This window comes from Diadema antillarum, unplaced genomic scaffold (genome assembly GCF_040938485.1).
Source record: "Diadema antillarum isolate AM-2024a unplaced genomic scaffold, OU_Dant_1.0 seq00000002_RagTag, whole genome shotgun sequence".
Classification (NCBI taxonomy): Eukaryota; Metazoa; Echinodermata; class Echinoidea; order Diadematoida; family Diadematidae; genus Diadema; species Diadema antillarum.
The window spans coordinates 1,392,117-1,412,111 of record NW_027271124.1 but is presented as its reverse complement, the minus strand read 5'-3'; the positions used below and the strand labels follow the sequence as shown (position 1 = coordinate 1,412,111).

Here is a 19,995-nt window from a genome sequence, read left to right as displayed (position 1 = left end):
TTTTTTTTTTTCATTTCCAATGTGTTAATATGTTCCAATTTGAATAAATTCATAGAAATTCTCAATTCAAAGCTTGTAAGAGTTAACTCTTATCAATTTCAAAGGACATTCAACAAATCAAACTGAATTCTCAGTAGTAAAACCATGTATATCCTACCGCATAGATATCCAACTTAAGGAACACATGGCATCCTAAACACACCACAGCTTACGGGCAAGAACAAACAATCAACAAACATGTGAAGAGAAATGACCAATGAAAGGGAAAGGAGAGAATGCTCATCTGCGGTGGTGCGACACTCAAATAAAATAATCTATTAGGATATATATATCCCTTGTCATGAAGAACTGGTCCACAGGTGCAATGGCATCAGCATGGATCACACACATGTTAGCCTAAACACTGTGCAGTGCAATAAGCCATTTCACAGTTACAATCTTGAGCATGTGCAGATAAAGGCCATTGCGGACCTTCTCTTGAAATTGACTCATAGTTAACCGACTCCATATTGAGTTCTGAAATGCCCATAGACTTAATACACAGGCCACCAAGTTCCTGTAGGAAATGGGTTAAGGTACTTGAAAGACCGGAGAGGTCTTCATGAAAACTATGCTATCAATGGGCATATTATTAACAAGTGCACATTGGTACAATGTATGTACAGGTGAATGTGTATTCTTTTCAATCAAATGAACAAAAGTTGGCACTTACGTGTAAATCACCGCTTGTCTGTTTTTCAACTACTCTTCTATCTATGTTTGGAAAAGTCTGTGATTCAAAGGTCGTTGCAGACCATTGCTAACTGTGAACTGGCTTATAAGATCTAATTTAGGGCAGTGCAACATTACAATATATTAACAATGCATCTCTGATGAGAGACAGCATGTAAATTTTATGATCAACATTGATCCAACTTAGTCAAGCTGGGCTTGCCACAAATTTTCTTTTTCCCTTGGTTCCTATTGGCCATTAGAATTTTAAAATCTAAATTTTGTATGAAGACAAAAGAAACGTAGTGGCCTGAAATAAAAGGAATCATAAAAACACATTATGAATCTTAGCTGCCCAATTGGACAACCAAAAAAGATAACCATTTTGGCAGTTTAGTGGCCCATGGCCAACGGGCCACCGCTAATGTCAAGCTGTAACTACACTGTATCTGACATAGCAATTATCAATGCCGACAGGAGCAATCTTTTCTTTAAATACATTCATTGGATGATAGGCAGGGAGAAGACTTGGAGCTGTGATCTATTTCAGATAAGATTGGCAATCTCGCACTGACGCAAAAGCCCACGAGCATTGATGCTTTGGGACACACGTCACTGTACATGAACTCAGACACGCCTCTTCACGGAGGCACAGTAACAGTGAAACAAACTTGACCATTAAACAAGCTGAATACAGTGGTGTATGGCCTGGAAGTCGACATATGATGTTCCCTATATATGCTTCCCATTCTTCATCATAATCTGTACAGAGGACGGAATGCAACAAAGTGCATATGTACGTAGGTCCACACATCCTTGAGCTTATGGTGCATATTTCACTTCACAGACAATACAGATTTAGCATTTATGTCCAATATCTATGGCCCTTTGTAATGTCTGCCGACTGTAATTAAGATTACATTCATGTAATGTTATTCACAGGCCCCAGATCCTACATGAGTGTAGGATCTGGGGCCTGGGAAGGGTCAAAGTAGCTCACGTTACAGAAATGATTTTTTGTGCAAATTATGTATGATTGTGTAATAGATTTGTAGGGTGCTATTTGCGTTCATCATAACTTTCATTAAAATAAGTAATTGCAATGTGAGATGTGTTTGTATTGTTATGATTATTGTACAAATGTCAATGGAAACAACATTTCAATGTCTTATCATAGACCAATAAAAGATGAATTTGATGAATCTGAATCTGGTGATTTCAGGATAACAGCTGATGTTCAAAAACAAACAAAAACAAATTCAAATCAAAACTCAAACCTAGGCAATTTACATTATGCTGCTCAAGTACCCTATAACATTTAAAACAAAAATCATACGCAGATTAATGTGCATTTGTAAATGGATTGATATCGAAATGTTGTGGCTCTAATGATTTACAGGTTTCCTTTGTCCAAACACAACAGTGATTGTGTGCGATATTGTGACTGGATGTAGAAAACTTTCCTTGACTGTCAAGTCCATCTAACTATCAAATATTTTATTCAATATTATTAGAGTGCATACAAATCATAATCCTGTAATCTGCCGAGTTCTTTGACATCTTTAACATTCAGTGCATTTTAGTGCGACTGAGCTATATTTGTAACTTTTCATAGTGTACACGCTTTGATTACAGTGCAATTTTAGGGAAATGTTACTCAAATTTCCCCACTTCAACACTAAGTATTGCACACAATGAAGATAACAGCATTTAGTATACAAAAAACAAACCATCATTGCAATTTTATTATATGATCTTGTTTCCTACATTCTTCGGAGTAAAATGATAAAGATCAATTTTGTTCTGACACAAAAGAGGACCTTATGTTGTCTTTTCACAGGACAACAAATGTAACATGTCAGTCAAGGTACTAGAGAGACACACGTAAGTAGAGATGGGTCTTTTGCTCCTTGGCTCTGGAATGTATGCTCACCCACACCGTTGTCAAAATATGGGAGGTAAGACGTTTGCTTTCTTCTTGGGGACAATGAACTGCCTTGGCTGCTCCTCATCAGATGAAGTATTGTCTCTTTCTTGCTCCCTCTCGGGTAGCTTGGCAACGGGAGGCAGCGTCCTTGGTGACAGGCCTGCCTCCTTCTTCTTTCCTTTCCCCTCCTTTTTCTTTCCTTTCTCCTTCTTCTCTTCCTTTCCTGTCTTCCCTCTTGGAAGCTCCCTCTCCGTCTCCTTCGACTGACGCCTTGTTCTCGACGTCGTGTCGTTGAACTCCAGGGAGGGAAGGTTGCCTCTGACGGCGTCGATGTACTTCTCAACAAACTTGCCAAAGGCGACATCGCAGGTGCCGGCTTGCCGTTGTGTCGCTGCGGCGATGAATCGCTGCACAAGGCGAGCATTGGTGTGGCTGGGCAAAGGTCGCAGGCCGGCAATTGTTTTGAGGATGCATTCCGCCGTGAATCGCTGGTTCTGACGGGAGATAGGGTCAAACATAGCACATACAAGTACCGTGATCAGTTACACACCTGGATGGGCTCTGCTATTTTGAGTATTATGTGAGAAAAATCTGTTACACATTTTTGGACAAATCCATCAGAATACAACCCAGACCACTTGGTCTTGAATTCGTAATTATTAGTACAGTTGAACCTCTCGTATCCGGACAAGTCGGGACGGGGCTCATCCGGATAAGGGATTTGGCCGGATACGGGAGACTCAATGCTTTATACATGTACATATACATACACATGTACTGATGTAGCCCATTGTAGTACCACATGTAGTAATGTGTATACTGCAACCTTTTCATTGTTACATTTGGGGATGTTTGGGGATGTTAAAATGTCTGAAGGTAAGCAATTTGGAAGGAAATTTGATGTAATGCATGTTAATCATGTTGGAAGTAATATGTAATTCATGTGTGTTTGTGTACGAGTTCTCAAAGAGTTGGGGAATCCCCCTTTCCTCCCGTAATTATTAAAAAAAAAAATCACGGCGAGATTGTGTCCATATAATAGAGAGATCCGGATAAAGGGAGGCCGGATAAGAGAGGTTCAACTGTAATTCAATTTCAAGACCTATTATGAAAATAATCTATAGCATTCCTTGCATCACATTAAGTTCTCTGTAGCATAAATAATAACTGTGCACCTGACAAACCTTTGGTTTTTGGTGTGATTAGACAAAATAATTTTTTTTTTCTCATGTAAAACTTAATAAACTTTTTCTCTTACTATGCAGAATATTCTAACGTCCTTTCGAAAGAAAAAAAATGAGCACAACAAGAACAAAATCTCAATGCAAATAGTGTAGACAAGAGATTTTGTGTATACAGTTGAACCTCTCTTATCCGGCGTCCCTTTATCCGGATCTCTCTATTATATGGACGCAATCTCGCCGTGATTTTTTTTTATATATAATTATGGGAGGAAAGGGGGATTCCCAACTCCTTGAGAACTCTTACACAAACACACATGAATTACATATTACTTCCAACATGATTAACACGCATTACATCAAATTTCCTTCCAAACTGCTTACCTTCAGACATTTTAACATCCCCAAATCATCGCAAGAACATGGACAGATTATGCGCTCGAGTCCTCTGATATCGCATTGCCACATATAGGTCCATACACAGCCGTCGATATAACTAGATCTAGATAGACATGCATTGTTTCGAGATGGATCGAATTTTGAAGCGTAGTTTCGTCGACTCGTACTGTTTATTTTCAAGATCTACTTGATACATTTCTTAATAATTATTTAGGTAAATCATCCCAAGAATTTATTGAAAAAAATGATTTCATTCTTGCAAACACGAACCTCTATTTTGGGGTCTGTTACTGAGTGTAACAATGAAAAGGTTGCAGTATACACATTACTACGCGTGGTACTACAATGGGCTACATCAGTACATGTGTATGTACATATGTACATGTATAAAGCATTGAGTCTCCCGTATCTGGCCAAATCCCTTATCCGGATGAGCCCCGGTCCCGACTTGTCCGGATACGAGAGGTTCAACTGTATTTTAATTTTGCAAATCTTGGCTCTCGCAAATTTTTCAAAATAGAAATACACGCGAACATTCCTCGTTTAGCAGTATTACCTACCTTATCGAGACGGGTGAGGGCTTCAAGAATGTCACTGTCGTCTTCCATCAACGCCTCCATGTCGTCTTCCATCAACGTCTCCATGTCTTCTTCCTTTAAAAGTGGTTCCTACAGATTGTCATTCAATATTAAGAGTTAAGTGCAAGTTACATCATGTACAACCGGCGAAGTCTGGTAATCTGCACAGATTACATTAGTTTCAATTATGCCGTTCTCATAATTTTCAATAATGAGGAGCATACCAAGCTATGCCATCAGTGATAAATGATTAATTCCTGTGACACCATGTTTACTGTTCAGATATGAGTGCCATGCATCTTAAAGTATGTAGTATTTAAAAGTATAAATCAGGGCAAAACGTTTTGTTGTTGTTGTTGCTCTCTGTCTATATTTTCTTTAAGTCTACAAATTTTGTAGGTACCAATTTGGCTGGTTAGAAAGATACTGTTGTCTAAAAACATCAACTCAATAGGCATGCAAAGAGGGCTAAACCTGTGCCCTGTTTCATAAAACTGTAAAGTTATGCATGACTTTACGAACCACTTATTATATGGCAAGCCAAGTGAGTTCCCTAATCATTGTTAATTTCAATAGCTAAAGTTGAAATTTGCAGATGATAATGACTAGGTATTCTTACATTTAAACACACATTTTTAGTTAAGTGTATTTTTGCCCAATGTAGAAGAAATACTGACATACAGTCATACTTTGTTAAAAAATACGAAAAAAAAAAATGGGCACATGAATTGGCACTTCATATTCAAGTCCTTTGTAAAGTCATGTGTAACTTTTAAACAGCTTTAAGAAACAGGGCCAAGATACTGGACAATGTAGCCACTGCATACAATCAAATATTGACCATCGGAGAGATATTAGATGGCTATTGGCTGCAATAAACAGGTGGCCACTGTATTGATGTTCTTTAACACATAATATTTCCCCTGGGGAGAGTTTTCAAGACTTACAAAAGCTTGTTGATGCAATACATGAGTGACCGCTGAGACATGTTTCATTGTGTTTCAATACATAGCAACAGTCTACACGTACTCATAAACACACATACATTCACTCCTGTCCTTTTTCACACTCAAAGCACATTTCAGTTCACATGTGAACAGTTAGTGGAAATCAATCATCTATATTTTTCAACAGTTTTGATGCCCTCTTAAAATCATGAATCAGTTTAATTCGAATTTAACCACTACTAAGTCAAACTTGGCCAATGGCTCCATCATATCCATCAACATGATATGTTTAGACCACCATCCAAACCCTTGGGCAAAGATGCAACTGTAAAAACATCTCCTAAGTAAAACTTCTTCATGGAACACATGAGCTAGCTGGCTTAATCACGTAAATGAAAGCAGATACGATCGATTATGTATGCGACAGAGAAACACAAACGAGTACGCTGCTATGTGATTACAGCTTCTCTTTAATACCTTCAGCTGCTCCAGCCAAGACCACATCAACGCTGAGATGACAAATGGATCCTCCTCTGTGGTTATAATCTTCCAGGCGGACTCGCTCTGATTCAAATTGCGCTGTAAGAGGAAGATGGGATGACACAATGGTTTAAAAGATGGGCACACATGCAGAAAACCATCTGAATCAATTACTAGTTGCAAATTGTAAACACAGGCATCGAATATCAATGGCTTCAACTATAATTTCACCAGAACTTATTTTTTTTTCCCCAGAGAGGAGGGAGGAAATATGTGCATATCATAAATCTCATATGCTCACAGATATAATTTTTCCTAAAATTCATGTTAACCCATTCTTTACGGGAACCTGGTAAACCAGGTTCCCACAATGTGGACAGGAGTGCCTGCATTCACGGCCTAAATTCATATTCGTTTGTGTTATGCTGCCCAGAAAAACTGGCTTTAATAGAAAGATTAGAGTTTCTTCTATCAATATCTTTTTTCTTTCTGGATGAAAACTGCGTGTATCACAGTATAATCTACTTTTTCTCTAATGTAGCATGCACTTGTTTTGCTGATAAACTCGTATAAACATGTGCATAGCGATCAAGGCTGAGCTCAGTAGATATTTGATTTCACTGACCCCATTCAGGTGCGTTTTTTGTGTATAACAAAAGAGTTTGTCAGCCCACCAGTGCACGCCCTATTCACGCCTTGTGCCTGATTGATATTTTCATTGTTCAATGGCACATATAGTTGACAGTGGAAAGGGGGTACATGTACCGCTTGACTGTTTTCGCACAAGTGAGATTACCAACCTGTCTGTTCTCTGTTGACCTGCAAAAAGAATCTCGTTTGGGGGCACTGAAGACACTCAGAGAATGCATAAACATACACACGTACTTGAAATAAGCGAATCATGAACTCATTGACAACATAATCAACCACATAATGTGGTATACCTTCCCTACGAATGAATTCTTTAAAGTCAGTTTCATATCATTTTGATCGACAAGGTGTTACTTTTCTTGATCTAGTTGATGTGCAATGCATTTTTGTAGACTAAGATGACTTCATGACTGGAGATACTGACCTGCAGTGATTCCACTCTCTGTTTCAGATTCTGAAAAAAGGAAAAGAAAAGGAATAAAGCATTATGATATTACAGGTTATAAAGAAGCATTAAAGCACATCACAGCTATAATTAGAATACGCCCTCAACTCCAGCTTGGAATAACGGAAAAAGTGAGGTGTACTGCAAAATTTGGAAGTTACTCTGAGACTTGTCAAACAAATTTATCTGGTTGCTTTTTTTGTTTCTTTCTCAAGATAAATTGATATCAATGTGCAAATTGTCTGAATGTGTTATGCTACATTTTACACCATGGTCCCTGTGGCCAAGGCAGCTGCGTTTACCTGAAACGTAGTGTGTCGTGGGCAGCAGGTCGTGGGTAGGAGGGACATTCTCTCTCTCCCCCATTCTAGTCTTGATCGTTCCGGTCCTCACTCCAGTGAACATGCAGCTATCAGACGCTGTTCTCAAGGCGTCTGGTCAAGCTAGACTACACATAGCCGTATTGGCTTTTTATGTGTTCACCATTTTCTATTTTACCTTTCTCCTGTTGTAAACTGTAAAAATTTATGTCTGTAATCTTGTTGTCATTGTTGTGTCTTTTATGTGTGATTGTGTATATGTTTCATCTTGTAACACTGGATGTTTAATGCTGTTTTTTTGTGATGTGAAATGGGAATATGAAATTGAAACAAACATATTTCCCGTTGCATCCCACTACCGACCACCTCCAATTTTTATTACAACCTATTACATTGTGTCACATTTTGTTCTGTTAGTGTCATTTCACTACAGCCTACTAAATTTTTTATCAACACCAAGATTGCTGTGGTAAATAATTTGACAGTTTAAAAATCTAACACTGCATCCAAGGCATTCACAGCCTTTCATGTTTGCCCATCCCATCCCCCCACATCACCTCACATCCATCCTGTTTTGTCCATGGTAGTCTGAAACGTGATTGCTGTGGCCGCCAGGAGCAAGGTGTAAATGCAGCATTACTGATTCAAATCATATCAGGGACAAAATAAGAGGACTGGTAAAGATATTAGTGTCCTAGATAGCTGATAACGAAGTGACAAATGATATGCACATTCAACTCTACAAGAAATGATGCAGTAAATCCGTGTCATATGAATTAATTTTCTCAGTGAAACACACACACACACACACACACAATCCAATATCAGAATAACTACATTAGTATTATTGACTTCTGCAATTCTGCACTCCTTTTGATGGCATATCTATAATGATTGTGTCTGTTGAATGATTACACAAAAAACACACAAACTTATGACCCCCCCCCCCCTGACAAAACAGCACAGAGGCAAGAGGCAACACATTGACGAACATTGAGGAAACAACTTTTACACAAATGTCATGAAATCATCTGCACTATCACTGATAACTATATGTGTATGAAAGACATATTCACCCTCATCGCTGTGACTGCATCATCTTCAATCCCCGACTGCCCCATTTCCCCATCTTCCTCATCCTCCTCATCCTCCTTCTCATTATCATCATCATCATCAGCCAAGTTCGCCTTCATGTCATAGCTAAAGGCCTCTGCAACCAACTCAACCTCTCTGCGATCAGGAAGACTCGCAAGGGTCTCCTGACTCAGCAGTGACGTGCTAGTCCTGAGTCGGTTCAGGCCGAGGCCGGATGGATGCGATCCCAGGCTCCCTTTCCCTAGCGACGAGCCGTCGTCCTCCGAACTCGACACCGCTGCCCTGCCATCGCTCAACCGCATCTTGCGCAAGTCCAGGTTGGGACTCCGTCTCCCCGGAGGGATCTTAGACTCCTTCTGGGCAGAGGCTGGGCTGAGTCCATTCTCTGTGTCGACCAACCCAGTGCTGTTACTTCTCCTACGTCTCGGAGACGAGGATGATATGCCATTGTCCTGGGCATGTCTGGAGTCATGGAATGCTCCAGGCACTGCTGCCTTCATGGCCTCCGCACTGTCTTGTCTCTCCAGGTGGTGTGTGGTGTGCACGTCTCTGATCTTTGCCAGTTGGTGGAGACGAAGGCAGACCACCTTGATGAGCTGCAGAAAGATGAGACGGTAATTAGAGAATCGTTCACTCACGGACTAGTGGTTGATTCACGTGTCATGACTTGTGTGTCTAATTAATAACAAGGGATCTGCGAACTTGAGGCTATATAATCATGTGATCTTTACAATCTGCGGATGGACATCCTCCTTTCCTAATCTAACAAAAAAAAAAATTTGAACTGATACAACAAAATTGAGATCCTTCTTGCTCATTTTTGTTCAAAATGATGGATACTTATCAAAATTCATGCAGATAAAATTGTCATAATGATTTCATTTTTACTGAAGAAATAACAGTCCGACTCATACAATTCTGGGCATAAATTGAAACAAGTGCTTTATTATACATTCATACCTTCTACACACACATAAGACATGATGATATCAAAGAGAATATTCATACATATCATAAGCAAATAATCATCGACAGTGAGGGCGATGGTACAATCTAACATCACCGAGGCGATGTTAGATTGTATCCATTGCCCGAGAAATAGGAGATGATTATTTGCTTTATATCCCACATCGACTGACAAAATTGAGATTTGATAAAAATGTATTCCATCAACCATGCAGATTTTTATTTTATCCTCGTGCTGAATATTACAACACAGGTGGTACAACCGTGGTCTGTGGCAGTCGAAGGAACAAGACTAACGTTAGATCTAAGATGATTAAAAGCGATACTGATGTATCGATAATTGTGAGGAGGCTAGGCCGCGAACATGGATCTCTATGCCTGGCCGCCACGCTTTGCTAGCACATATGACATTGGCACATCTGCCGGAATTGGCCATGGCTGATACACGTGAGCGATACCTTATCAATTGCGGGTATAATAAAAAGTGCTAACGATAAAGTATATCACATTATGTGACAGTACCATGGCATGGATGTTGGGAGAAAAACATCTCTCAGTCATGTGTTCCAAATTCAAGTAATCCCATTGGTCAAACATTCTTAACCCGTTGAGGACGGACTGATTTTGCTATAACACGCATTTCCCATAGACACCTGCCTGAGTATACTCGTGACTCGTCTTCAATGGGTTTAGTGGGATATAATATCATATAGTAGTAGTGCTTTGACTTACCTTTGGTATATGTTTAAGCTCTCGTGATTCTGGACCATGAAGCATGTGTTTCTGCCTGTTGATGAACTGCTGAAGTGTGAATGGGTACGAACAGGGATCACTGAAATTGAAAAACAAAACAAAACAAAATAAGACAGCTGTCTTAATGATTATGAATCAAATTTATCTAAAATCACATGAAAGAATGAAATTACATGTATTTGATTTAAAGATTTATGCAACAACTAAAAGATCCTAGCTACCTACTTGGTTGACTGCTCGTCGTATCACATTTGCTGCAAAGTACCTTATGTACTTTACAATCTATAATGTAACTTATTCACACATACAAGGTAATGTGTGCCTATTTGATATTGCAAACCTAGTAATTTTGGCCAATGCATACTTGGTGACAGAATGAATGATATTGGTTTGTACTGAATTGACTTGACAAGCTTATTCCTAATGGGCTAAAACAGTATCACACCACATCATCACAAGCAACACAAACACAATAAAGAGTAACTATAGGGGAAAAAAGAAAAGAAAAAGAAAAAGAAGAAAAAAAGAGAAAAACTCTTCTTGCACGTGGGGACTAATCGTCCTTGTGTTTATTTATATTTATCTATTCATTTACCTTTTTTCTTGGGGGGAAGGGAGGGTATGGAAAGGAATCTTGGGAAGAAATCTTACCAGGAGGAAAAGATGACACGTAGCGGGAGGAGGAACTGGGCAAACTGCTGGCAGCATTCCACCTGTCCCTTGGTCTGGATGGAACCAGGCCTGTACAAGGGAAGGAATCATATCATCACACGGTGAGTTTTACACTTACTTAAGGCCTGGTCACACAGCCGAAAAGTCGCGTAAAAGCATGAGTCACGCAAGAAATTCAAGCCTTACGCGATACATGCGCGATTTGCGCATTTCATGACTTTGTCTGACGTGGAACCTTCATAGTTGTCTGCCGATATGCGCCGGATCGGCACTTTTCGTGATTCCAGGTTTTGAGCAGCTCAAAACTCGGCTTCGCGTAAGAGTTAACGCAGTATTGCACTGTTTTACATAATTTTTGCGTAGTCTGCGTAGTTCTTACACGGACAATGCGCGAAATATGCGTGGAACATCAGTGATCGTTCGTGAAAATGTTGCCGCTATCGTGTTAATGAGCGAATAATGTGCAATTCATACGCAGTTCATTTGTGATAATGCGCAGATTATGCATGGTTTTTCGTGGACCTCAGTCGTCGCGCACAACCACGTATTCGCCCTATTTGGGGCATTTGCGCGCCTATGCGCTGAAAGTGTGTGGTTTGTAAGTGATTTTTGTGTGATCTTTCTGTAGTTCTTGTGCAATTCATCAGTGATTTTCATCGCATAAATCAGCGAAAATTCTCGACAAGCAAGCACAACCAAATTTCATGCGTTTACGCAATTTTTGGGCTGTGTGACCGAGCCCTCAATAGATCCTTGTATTTTCACAATAAAAGCAGTAATTTCAGGGATATTGGGTTATTTCTGTTTCCATTTTGCATTACTCCCCAATACAATAAGATTTTATAATATTCTATATATCTTATATAATGACTTTGCCCCAAAATTGCTTCCAACAAGCAATCTTTTAGAATTTTTGCCAAAATGATTTTTTGTTGTTGTTGCAAACATTCATTATGGTGGACTGACATCTATGTACTAACATACGAAGATCAAATGATAGATTATGTTCACTGAAAATTTCTTGTTTCTCAACTAAATGGGGTAATATTTATAAGAAAAGATAACATCCCTAAAATTCTTTTGAACATTGTGTTTCACACCACTTGGACTGACAAAAATGTGACAGTTTGGTACATGCACTTCAACCTTATGAGTACTGGCATAATGCTATGAGTAGTTACAAGAAAACAGTTGGAAAACTGGAATTGAATTAAAAAAATATAGATAAATCTACCATTCATCGGAAGCTTGTACCGTAATGCACCAAAAATTATGTTAATGAGACTACACTGTATAATGCCACTAGTGTGTTTTTTGTACTGACTAGTTTTAGACGTAAATATTTAAGCACTATGCTTACTTCCAATTTGTCACAAAAATATCTTTTAACATATGATTCCAAGAATCTTATCAAGCTGGGTTAAAGTTTTTCCTCGCACAAAGAAACCTAGGAGAAATCAAGCACAAACATGCATACACACACACTAAAAAAAACCCAAAACAACAACAACCAACATATCATCAAATATGATAACATGTTATCATGTTATCTCAAACAGATGCATCTTCGTGGACTTTGCAGTTTATATACAGACAGACAGTGTGAATGCTCATCATCATTTTTGACTCATATCCCTGATGCTGCCCACATCCTCTTTCTGATGAACTGAAGAGTACCATGGGACTCATTAGATTTTCTCTGCCATACTAACAGAGTGAATGCATAATTGCTCTTCAAAGGTTGCTTGACTCTCTGGGGAACCACAGCAGCTACTGCAGATCATCATGAAAAGAACTTATTTGTCCTCTATATTATTTGAGGAACAGATCATGAATTCAACGTAAGCTGTAAATCCTACCTCTTTTCCCGGACAAAGTGAATGGCGTTATCACCATCCAGACGCTTGGCGTATATCAGGTAGCAGGCAATCAGCACTCCTGTTCTCCCCAGACCCGCATGACAGTGAACAGCCACCTGCACAACAAAACATACAATGATGATGGTTACCACAGTAGAAGTAGAAGTAGTAGTAAGGAATGTTATAACAACAACCATGATGATGATGATGATAATGATGATAATGATAAATAAAAAAGTAAATGAATAAATGAATATAACTAAATAATAATAATAATACGACGATGATGACTGTGATGATGATGATGATAACAATAATCATAATAATAATAATAATAATAATAATAATAATAATAATAATAATAATAACAATGATAGAAGAACAAGAAAAAGAAGGAGAACAATGATAATAGCAAATAACAATTATTATCATCATCATTACTACAACAGCTGAACCATTCTAAACTTATTTCATTAAACCCCACCTGAATATGATGTGATAATGCACTGCGATACTGGTTCATTAGAATACATATCACAATTTTAATACTTTCTAAACAAAAAGCCAAATATTATTTACTAGCAATTTCTTTTGCACTGATTTTGAGGAAGTTATCCAAACTCTTTGCTGTTCAAACATCTACTGGCATGACATCTGCATTGTCTTGCATGTACAACACCAATCCACTGGAAGCAATGATTCCCTTCAAAACCCCAGACTGATAAAAGTGGGACAGCCAACAGTTGGAATACATGCATACATGCACCATATTCTGGCTTACAGGATCACTCAAAGTTAAATATAAAGAAAATACTACAAAAATCAATTTTTCATGATAATTACAAATTCCATCAACTTGATATTGACATATGTTAAGGGTAGCAATTATTCCCCCTGCTTTCTGAAAGCGGTTGGTCCACTGCTCTTTCATAATTCTAGAAAAGTGAATTTTTGTTGCATTTTCTTTGTATTGTTGTCCACTCATACGTCATATCCTCTAGTAGTCTCCTCATCCAGCGGTTCCAACACCAAAACTTTAAAAATTCATAACTTTTGCATCGATTGTCCGATTTTCCTCAAACTTTCACTGATGTGTTCTACTAATGTTGCTGCTTTCACTCAATCCACATTGCTCTTTGGGTTTACCTTCCCTTTAACAAGAACAATTTCTTGCATTGTGAGAATATGGAAAACAGAAAATCTGTTTTAAAGCGAGGTTAGTTAGACAACATGTCATCACATGCTTGGACAATGAAAAGGAAGTGAAAACTCTGACATACCTTCCCCTCTTTGACGGCAAATGACATGACCTTTACCATGTCTAGAATGAAGGTCAGAGACTTCACTCCATAGTCATCCCAACCAAAGTTGTAGAAGAAAACTGCACACATGAAACACAGGGCAGACAAGCGCACAAACATAAGTTCTGAAATCTCAAGAATGTTTTGTCAGTACTTGTCCTTCGTGCACTTGTCTATACAATACAATACTCACAGAGTAAAACAACACTATATATGATGTACTGTATACTGTATCCTCCGAATATTTCACGAGGTTTTTATTTTGGCAAATTTCCCGCGTCAGGTGCTATTCGTGAAATTAAAGACACGCAAAAATATCGAGTCTGATCCCCGATGTGAATGTGACGTACGCCTGTACTCCACGAGGACTCCACTATCGCAAATTGAACCACTCGCGAAATCGTCGGGAATTCCCTATACGTGAAAATTTAGACTCACAAAATATATGGGGTATACAGTAAGCTGTTACTTTGAAGAGGGTTTATTTTTCTAGAATTTTTGGAATCACAGTTGAACTACAAATTTAACAACATGCAAAAATGTCGCCTCAGTGCCATTTCGCGAAAAGAACATCTCTCCAAAATGTCTGTCACCTCCTACTTCGCGAAAATATCTGTACATGAAAATTACAGCTTGTACAGTAAACTGTTGATGACAAAAAACACCCAAAATGCACACAAATACAAATACTAGTTGGATACAAGCATATTATGTTGTCAGCTTTCCAGTGTGATTTGCATCAAGTTTAAGTAAATCCGTTCAAAAGTCGTACAATCTGCTCAGTCTGTAAATTTCAAAATCAATGAACTAAAGCTGCCCCTAACTCATTTGTCTCCAGCAAAAGTCCACAAATCTCCCCAAACACAAAGCTTAAGAGCCAAAAGTATACCAGGGGCATTTATAGAGAACTGTACATCAAATATCTCTCATCTAATCCATTGATATGTTTGATATAGATACCGACAAGGCAACTTATATAATAATGGCAGACTTGTGAGTAGATAATCACATCAACTCCGTCAATATGCAGTGAAGTTGCAAACAATTGAATGAATCACTAAAAACGTGTGAAACTTCTATACCCAAGAATTTTCTTCTATTAAGTCTGATTTTAAGAAAGAAACTTTTACTACTCTCATTCTACTCATCCAATTTTACTCTTATCTATTTTTGATTCGACTTGAATTTGGAGTTGCAATCCACTAGAAAAGCACCCAAATAAAGTTTGAATAAAAGAAAAGAGGACATCCACATATAACTTGGTAGAAAAGAACATCAACATTTGTAGATATCCTGATACATATTTTTTTTTTCTTTCTTTACTTTATATATACATATCATGCATTAATAAAATGCTGCTCCCAAGGACAGAAAACTCACTGTCATTGTCCATGAATTCCTGTTGATTGTAAGAGAATCCCCCTGGTTCCAGCCCAAGTCCACAGTTAGGATGTTCACCAGGTGTTTGTAGGTTGATTATGGCTTTGATACCATACCTGCATGTCAAACACAAAGGTCACATATTCACCCATTGCTTTGGTATCATAGCCATGTGTCTTGTGGAGTCACAAAATGCTATCTATTTCACAACAGCATCAAACAAAATATGTTGGAAATTGATGCAGAAGGCAAGCATTGTTTCCCTCCTCGCCCTGAATATCTTTTAATGTTCATTATTCGATCCACACATAGCTGTAACATCAAAGTAGTATCTTCAGAAAAGACATACATCAGTAGTTTTCCTTATATTGCTGGTATTACTTAAAACAAACTATGAAGATTTAAAAATATTAATTTCTCAGGTTTGAGTTTCTTCAGTTTGTCTAAACTGAAGAAACTCAAACCTGAAACTCAAACCTGAGTCTTCACCCCTCTGAATAATATCTTCCTTTCATTTATTAATTTCTCCTTCATAAGAATTTTACTTTGTTCGCATTACCAATGAAATGTTCAGAGACAACTATCAAATAGCAAATCATAAAAGGAGAAAGCAAGAAAGATTCACCTAGTTAGTATGTGGTCCATTAGCACTAGTATTTATGAGAGATACTTTATGTACTTACTGCTTAAATTGCTTGATGATGTCGTACTTCCTGACTGCATCTGTAGATGGTCTTGACATAGCAAGAATCTTCTTTGTCACCCTGTGCGAATAGACATGTTGAATTGCAAAAGCACTGATTATGAATTGCATGATTATTGTAGAACATTTCATCATTACTCTGGAACAACACCCCTGAGTACTCTATATGCCAAATATTTCACGAGGTTTTTATTTTCCCGAATTTTGCGAGTCAGCTGCTATTCGCGAAATTAAAGACACACAAAAATATTGACTCTAATGTCGATATGAATGTGACATACGTATACATTTCTCCATTCAGTACAAGACTCCATGATCGCGAATTTAACCATTCACAAAATTGTCGGGAAGTCCTGAATCGCAAAAATTTAGACTCACAAAATATATGGCGTATACAGTATTCATATAATTATTTCATATGGTTGCTCAAGCCAACAATGTGACAATTTTTCTGTTATGATCTTAAGTTGGACATGTCATGCATGGTGCATCTTGGAAGATTTGGCCTCTCTACTTGTACTTTACAAAATTACAAAGAAATGTTAATGGGCAAGTCCAAGATAACGCGCACGTTACGTATGGGACATTCAGAGACTTTTATGACCTGAAAAATAGTGTTAATGGCCTTTGATCATATTGAACTTCATCATGGTGATTGATATCTAGAAGAAGTATAATCATGTAAAAAATGGAGAAAAATGACCTTCACAATTATATTCTAGAAGAGAAAATAAGTGCCATTACGTATGGGACCAGAAAAATTTTGTTTTTTTGAACATTTTTTTCAACCTCAAAACTCTCTGAAAGTATATCATTCTACAACTTGTAACTCACTGTGATGAAAGTCACAACACTCAAGATTATCACAGGTAAGTTTCATGTCATGAGGCAAAAAGCTCTAATTACAGGTTCTAATTAAAGACAGACATGACGTGTTACGTATGGGACAGTTACGTATGGGACAGTTTGTCCCCCATTCATTTAGTGTGTGAAGAACCATGTTTATGGGTATTTTGCATATTTATTGAAGTAAAATCAGTTGAAACTACTCAAATACTGATCCAGATTGTCAAGGAAACAATATTCCCCAAATATTCATCATCATAATCATATTCAATCATATTTTTATATTTTTATGACCAACCTGGGTATGCATGCCCTTTGTCCCCCATTCGTTTAGTGTGTGGAGAACCATGTTTATGGGTATTTTGCAAAATAATTTTGCAAAATACCCATAAACAAATTTTTGCATAATTATTGAGTTGGAATCAGTTGAAATTACTCAAATACTGATCCACATTGACAAGGGAACAATATTCCCCGCATATTTACCATCATAATCACATTCAATCATATTCTATATTTTTTATGACCAACCTGAGTATGTATGCCCTATTTTTATCAGGATAGTTACAGTTCTGTATTACTGAAATATTGAATAGTTTAAAGTGTTTACTTCCATTGATGAAGGGCAGTTTGCCATTTAGTTTCAATAAAAAACAACTTGACACAAGAAATATTAAGTTTAATAAATAAGCAATACCTGCTGCGTGGAACCCCAGTGATCGAGTAGACATGTGATGTCTGTCTATCAGGTCATTGATTCGAGTCACACCTCAGTATGTATACCCATGAATTTTGTTGTGGCTACTACTGAAAACTGAATAAGGACAATTTGTGTATCACTTGCAATTAAAAAAAAATCGTGTTACTTTTTTTTTCTACTACATATATCACAACCATTTCAAATTGGATCTCCATCACATAAACTTTGAATTCCTCTAGTCTTAGGATTTTATGCTCTAATAAGTAATTCATATAATTGGTTTCCAATCATCTCTTTAAATGTTGAAGACTGAATCCCCATTTCTACAAAAAACTATACCATCCCTTTAATGATGATTTTTCATTGTGTATTTTGCCATTTTCCCCTCCCCCTTTCTGAAAATTGTTCAGTCAAGTTCATGTATTGTTTCAAGTGTCTATAACTCAAAAAGTAGCTACAATGTTGGGATGCTTTCTTCAGGATGATTGACCATTTGTATACTGAGAGACCTTCTCAGTTAGCTACATGCATTCACATGCAATATGTATGAGGATGTCCCATACGTAACGCATTTGTCCCATACGTGTAACATTATTTCAATGCCTAATAAAAAAGAATTCTTTTACTTTTTTTCCTTTTTTCTCTGGTATTTAATTTCTCTAAACAATAAATTAGAAGTTTCCAAAAGGGCATTAAAATAACCTTAGCAATTTCAGAAAAAACCTAAAAAAATGACCTCATTTTGTTACGTATGGGACATCTCATGATAGGACACGAGTTAATTTGCATAATCATTTGCATAATCCCTAAATTTTCATACCAAGTTAAACTATGTGATGAACTTCTTAAGTCCACATATTAATCAAATATTATTTGCTTTCCTTTGAATTAATATGAATTTTTATAAATGTCCCATACGTAACGCTGTTTCACATTTATGCAAATGAAGCCCTTGAAATTTGCATAAATTTACATAATATCATTTTTTCCTCCACAGAAATCAAAACTTCAACTCATAAGCTTCAAAATGATACCAAACATGTCAATATTGAGCAAAGATGAAATTTAGCCTTCTGAGGGGACCTTATCTTGGACTTGCCCTAAGATTTCCAAAACACTTTCCCATGGGGAGCACATGCAATTGAGTACAGTGTATGTATGCATGTATGAATCCAAGCTAAATATGATCAACTTATAATACACTAAAAAAAAAAAGGAGGAACGATGTACTCCTACAGAAATATTGCTGGTGTATAATTCCTTACCACTAAAGACAATAGTGAAACTTTATCACAATATAGCATCAGCAATACTTGAAAAAGAAATGCTTTCCACCTCAGAAAGTTGAATATAATAAAGTAAAATCAGAGTATTTCATGGATAATCTAGAATCTGAACACATACTAAAAAAATCAAATAAAAGGTGGTTCAGTTTTATTCTCAGGCACTGTTACATGCAGACACAAAGATACACATAATGTATTTACACATTACTATGTGTATCTTTGTGTCTGCATGAAATAGGAGTTCTACATTCCCTGAAGTCTAGCTTTGCAACCTCCATTGTGACGTGTGCAATGCAAACTTCGCTCACCAGTGAGAGAAGAGGCCCTTGATGGCCATCTGGTCCTCGCTCCACTTTGCAGGGTTGTCGTACTTGCAGCCTTTCCCCCCGCAGAACATGGAGCACTGCATGGAGCCGGTGGTGAGCACTCGTAGGCTGTCGGTGAGGGCGCTGTACTTGGCCGTGGGGCGCTGGGTGGAGCTGATGTGCTCCCCCGTGCTCCTGTCCACCCTGCTCCTGCTCCCCTCGGAGGACATGGTGATGGTGGAACCTCCTGAACTCAGCACAGGATGATGACAAATGTAATCACATGGTGCTCAGAGGATTGAACTCACCCTTTGATGTGTAAGGCATCTGAAACAGAGTTGAATGCATAGAATTGGACAAATGTCCTCTGTTTGACTTTGACCAATCTTTTCATGATAGTGATCAGAGGCATTGAAAAAAATATCAGTTATAAACATGATACTCTAAAAGATACTCAATGGACCTACAGTATCGACACCCGCATGCCCAC

At 37.8% G+C, this 19,995-nt stretch overlaps 1 protein-coding gene across 1 annotated transcript; it reads right to left on the bottom strand.

Moving 5' to 3' along the window:
• Positions 1-2,082: 2,082 nt before the first annotated feature.
• On the bottom strand, positions 2,083-19,783 carry LOC139724872 (protein tyrosine phosphatase domain-containing protein 1-like). The gene is made up of 12 exons (XM_071635995.1): positions 19,509-19,783; positions 16,349-16,429; positions 15,666-15,781; positions 14,265-14,365; positions 12,985-13,100; positions 11,105-11,194; positions 10,433-10,532; positions 8,716-9,330; positions 7,299-7,328; positions 6,221-6,322; positions 4,779-4,886; positions 2,083-3,132 (listed from the first exon to the last, which is right to left on the bottom strand). Exons 1-12 carry the CDS (start codon positions 19,733-19,735, stop codon positions 2,656-2,658), a joined length of 2,163 nt encoding a protein of 720 aa, XP_071492096.1. The 5' UTR covers positions 19,736-19,783; the 3' UTR covers positions 2,083-2,655.
• Between the last annotated feature and the right edge of the window lie 212 nt (positions 19,784-19,995).